A 4885-nucleotide genomic window follows, 5' to 3' on the forward strand; every position below is an offset into this window, starting at 1 on the left:
GGCTCTTGGTAAACTACAAAGTTGTAGCCCTTTAAGTTAAATTTTCAGCCTAACTAGAATCATCTCGATTGGACATCTGAGCCAAAAGTTATGCTAAAAATACTAACTAATGTGTGGGCTGGAATCCTAATCCGAATGGGACTTAAATTTAATTGGGTCTTCAAGTCAACTGATTTACATCCACAAGATTTGGATTAATCTGAAATCTTCTCAATCCTTCAAAGCACAAATGAATAGATAAATATAAATAAAAGATCAAATCAAATCAAAAGAAATAAAGGAAAACTAACAATTTTAATAAATAAGAGGATAATAAAAATCATGTAAAAATTACACTCATCAAATTCCCCCAAACTTAAACTTTACTAGTCCTTGAGCAAAAAAATAAGAAATAAAAAACAACTAGAACAAGCTTTGCTTCATAAATTTTAATTTTTTTTTTCTTGCCTCAAAGATCTGCATAAAGCTTATAATTCAAAGGAATCATTCCAAATTAATCAAGTCCAAAAGTTAATTCAAAACTCAACTCCATCGCATTATCATTCTCACTTCATCATTAGCTTCCCGGATAGTGTTATGCAAACAAGTAAATAAGTACAGATCTCTAAAAACTTCATAAGCTTGCTTTTTAAATCACTCTCCACTAATATAAAACAAAATATTACCCAGGATTTATAGGTCATTATTAGGCTTGTGATGTATAGCTATGGTGAGGGCTATAAAGAAAAGATAAGGTTTAAGCAAATAGAGCACTCTCACTTCTAAAGTATAAATTTTTCTCAGTCCTTTGAATATCTCAAAATACCTCTCTTCATTATTATTATTATTATTTTTAAATTTTTTTTTTTAACTTCAAGTCGTCACTTATTTTTTGACGTGAATGCAGACATTTGTGATGGATGCACCCAGTTACTCAACAAGTCACAAAATTGAAGTGCTTTTGCATACTTATATTTCAAGTTACGGTTTGACGTAAAAGTAAACATTGGTAATGAATACCCCTAGTTACTAAGCAACTCAAAACATTGGAGTAAATGGAACTTTGTACAATTTTCTTCTTCTTCTTCTTCTTCTTTTTTTTTTCTTTAAACACTCATATATCTTTCTCTTTTCTTTAACCCAGTTTAAGAATAAATCAATTGGGTAACTAGGGATAAAGATAATAAAGAGGTAAGCTTGAAAGGCTCAATCGATTCAAAGAATTCCTAAATCACTTCCCAAGTAATTGAATATTTAATTGAATATTTTTTCTTGAGATGCAACCGTGTACCCATTGAAGATTTCTTTGGTCTCTTTATTCCTACAAAATGGAAGAAAAAAAAAAACAATAAGATAAAGAGAAAAAAAAAAAAAAAGATAAATAAATAAACAAATAAAAACATAAACATAAAATTAAAAAACTTGGGTTGCCTCCCAAAAGCGCTTTATTTAACGTCTATAGCTAGACGTTATCCTTTCATCCTTTTTTACTGATGAGAGTGATGGAGCATTTTTCTAAGTTAAAGTCTCCATCCATATAGGGTTTTAATCTCTGTCCATTTACTTTAAATGTCCCTTTTTGTTCATGATGAACTTCAACCGCCCCATAGGAAAAAACTTGGGTTACCACAAACGGTCTTGACCACTAAGAGCACAGCTTTCCCATGCGCTGTCCGAGATAGGATAAATAATTCCGACATCTAATAGTTTTAGCACTTCTTTATGCCTCACTTCTTTCATTGATGGATTCAATCTTCTCTGGGGTTGGATAATCGGCTTATATTTATCCTCCATTAAAATCTTTTGTGTGCAGATTGAAGGACTGATTCCTTTGATGTCAAAGATGGTTCAACCCAAAGCCATTTTGTGTTCCTACAAGATTCTCAGCAACTTTTCCTCCTCTACATTACTCAAAGAACTGTTAATAATAACTGGAAAAGTAGAGTCTTGGCCTAAGAAAGCGTACCTTAAATTTGATGGAAGCGATTTGAGCTCAAGTTTAGGTGGTTCCTCTAGTGGAGATGTTGGCTGACATGATTTTAAGTCTTCTACTTTTGGTTGCACGGAAGGAGGAAAGAGTGGTGTAGCCTCCAAATATCTTTCACACTTTTTAACCTCTTCATCATTGAATTTAACAGGTGTAGAGTGAGTAAAACATACCTCAAGTGGTAACTTTAGTAAATCAGTTGCACAAGTCTCATCGGCCATGATCACGTCTCGGTCACTTATTTGAAAACAAGAATGTTTCTTGGAAGGAAGTTTCATAGACTCAAATACATCAAAAGTGACCTCATCCTTTTCGACCCTCAAAACAAGTTTTCCTTGCTGGACATTAATTAAGGTTCTCCCCGTCGCAAGGAAAGGTCGACCCAATATCAAAGGGATCTCCTCGTCCTCATCCATATCAAGGACAATGAAATCAACCAGGAAGAAGAACTTGTCAACTTTTACTAATACGTCCTCAATGACTCCTCTTGGATATTTAATAGATCTATCCGCCAATTGTAAAGAGACAGTGGTCAGCTTTACTTCTCCAAGATCTAATTTTCTGAAAACAGAGAGAGGCATTAGATTAATACTTGCCCCTAAATCACATAAAGCTCTATCAAAATAAGATTTTCCTATAGTGCAAGGGATAGTGAAACTCCCCAGATCTTTTAGCTTAGGTGGCAACTTCTTTTGTAAGATTGCACTACTCTTCTCTGTCAGCATTACTGTTTCATGCTCCTCCAATTTCCCCTTCTTTGATATAATATCCTTCAAAATTTTAGCATATTTAAGCATTTATTCCAAAGCTTCAATGAGAGGAATATTAATATGCAATTACTTAAATATACTTAGAAATTTAGAAAACTAATCATCCACATTATTTTTTCTTAATCTTTGCGGAAAAGGAATTGGTGGATCATAAATTGAAGGAGAATAAGTCTCAAAAGTAACTTCCCTGGATTTTTTGAATTTTGAAGCTCTTTCNATTTTTTTAGGAATTATTGTGTAATCAATTGAATTACAATGAGACCAAGAGGTAATTTGTTATTTTAGTTCTAGAATTAAACACTATTAGTTGAGCGAAAGTAGAGATGCTTTACCCACGCGATTAGTGTGATTTTTCAAAAATTCAAAGTACGTAATGAGTCTCCAATTAATTAAAAAAATAGTAAGCATTAAGAATAAGAATTAAACACTCAATCATGAAAATATTAAAAATAAAATAATTCAGAATATAAATTGTGTGTTCATTGCTAGACTACACCAATGTTCTAGAAAATAAAATTTAGTTCATAATAAAATTGAAAAGAAAACAAATAAAACTTATGTTTTTCATTTGAATTGGTTGATCAACATGAAGCTCTTGTCTTTGTCCTCAGATCCTTCTCCTCAGAAAGACTCCCCAAAAATATTCTTCAATGCAGGCCCCTTGAATTTGCCCTAAAGAGCCTCTAAATAGGTCAAGGAATCCTATTACAAGTTGAGTTCTTGTTTGTAGAAAATCCCAAATTTTTAGACTTTACTTAACCGATGATTTTGGCCCATTTAACGTTAGAATTCGGGCTCTTGGTAAACTACAAAGTTGTAGCCCTTTAAGTTAACTTTCCAGCCCAACTAAAATCATCTTGATTGGACATCTGAGCCGAAAGTTATGCAAAAAATACTAACTGATGTGCAGGCTGAAATTTTAATCCGAATTGGACTTAAATTTAATCGGGTCTTCAAGTCAACTGATTTACATCCACAAGATTTGGATTAATCTGAAATCTTCTCAATCTTGCAAAGCACAAATGAATAGATAAATATAAATAAAAAATCAAATCAAATCAAAAGAAACAAAGGAACTGAATTCCGCCTACGCTTCATTTTCATTTTCCTACTCATGATGATATTGATATCGATGATGAGTGGGTTCAAGTTCAAGTTCAAGTTCAAGTTCAACGATAATGATGGTCTAGCATTGGCCGAGGCCGACAACAATATTATTGCACTTGAGCTGACAGTTGAACTCCAACTCATTTTGCTTCTGCCTTCGTTTTTCTCTCTGTGCCTGTGCCTGATAACTTCATCAGGCAAGCCAAGCTTAGTCAGGATTGGGCTTTCGGCTCTTATCAATTCTATTCTAATTGATAAGTGGCCTGATGGGGTTGGTTGAGTCTAAGAGTCTGGACCCAGGACTACCGGACCAGATGTCTCATGTAATGACTAATGTGGATCTCATCTGTGGGGGCTTGTGTTAAACTCTAGACTCTAGAGGGTCATTTAGCAAACAAAAAAAAAAAAAAAAAAAATAAAATAATAAAGCTCTAGATATGGCTAGTATTTATTTGTAATAAATAAAAAAGACTTTTTTAGAAAAACTCGAGACCCTCGAAAATTGAAAGTAATCCCGGAAGATGAAGAAGAAAAAAGTAGAGAGGAAGGTGATAATGAGGAGGAGGAGGAGGAGGCAAATAAAGGTTTGTTGTGGAAGCTTCCGCAGTTGAGTCCAAGCAACTGGGTAAGCTGGGCCCCGCCTTCGGCCTCGGCGCTGGCTGCGGTCTTGGTCTTGGCATCGGCCTTCTTGGTGGTAAGCTACATCTCTCTCTCTCTCTCTCTCTCTCCAGATTTCATGATTATCTAACAATAACACATAACATACAACATAAATATATATATGTTTGTTATTACTATATATATCCTTTGATTGGTTTTTATTTTTAAGGAATGGATCTTCAGGAGTTTACCTACACCAAATTACTTTCTTTCAATTTTTGACAAATAAAATTTAAAGAAAAAAAAAAAGGTAATTGAGAAATAACAGAATTTTTACATTTTTTTTTTAAATTACTTAATTATGTTATACTCTATATATATATAATATTATATATATATAGAAACTTGAAACTCAAAATTCATTTTTAGCACCTACTTTTTG

General features: G+C 33.3%; 1 protein-coding gene and 1 non-coding gene across 3 annotated transcripts in view; one reads left to right on the forward strand and one right to left on the reverse strand.

The window, feature by feature from the left end:
- Positions 1-1851: 1851 nt before the first annotated feature.
- LOC136063932 (uncharacterized) lies at positions 1852-2763 on the reverse strand. Its single transcript, XM_065764979.1, has one exon. The coding sequence runs from the start codon at positions 2761-2763 to the stop codon at positions 1852-1854; it is 912 nt and encodes a 303-aa protein (XP_065621051.1).
- A 1537-nt stretch (positions 2764-4300) lies between these two features.
- LOC112031716 (uncharacterized) overlaps positions 4301-4885 on the forward strand; it is a 7898-nt gene continuing 7313 nt past the window's right edge. The window contains exon 1 of one of the 2 annotated variants that reach the window (XR_010625584.1): positions 4301-4537. This is a non-coding gene — a transcript (uncharacterized LOC112031716). The remainder of the gene's footprint in view (positions 4538-4885) is intronic. The other variant, XR_010625583.1, reaches the window with a different exon arrangement.

Source organism: Quercus suber, unplaced genomic scaffold (assembly GCF_002906115.3).
Source record: "Quercus suber isolate HL8 unplaced genomic scaffold, Cork oak 2.0 scaffold_598, whole genome shotgun sequence".
Classification (NCBI taxonomy): Eukaryota; Viridiplantae; Streptophyta; class Magnoliopsida; order Fagales; family Fagaceae; genus Quercus; species Quercus suber.

Coding starts and splice junctions, on each gene's coding strand:
- LOC136063932 (XM_065764979.1), bottom strand. CDS start 2,763: ATGCTTAAATATGCTAAAATTTTGAAGGATATTATATCAAAGAAGGGG.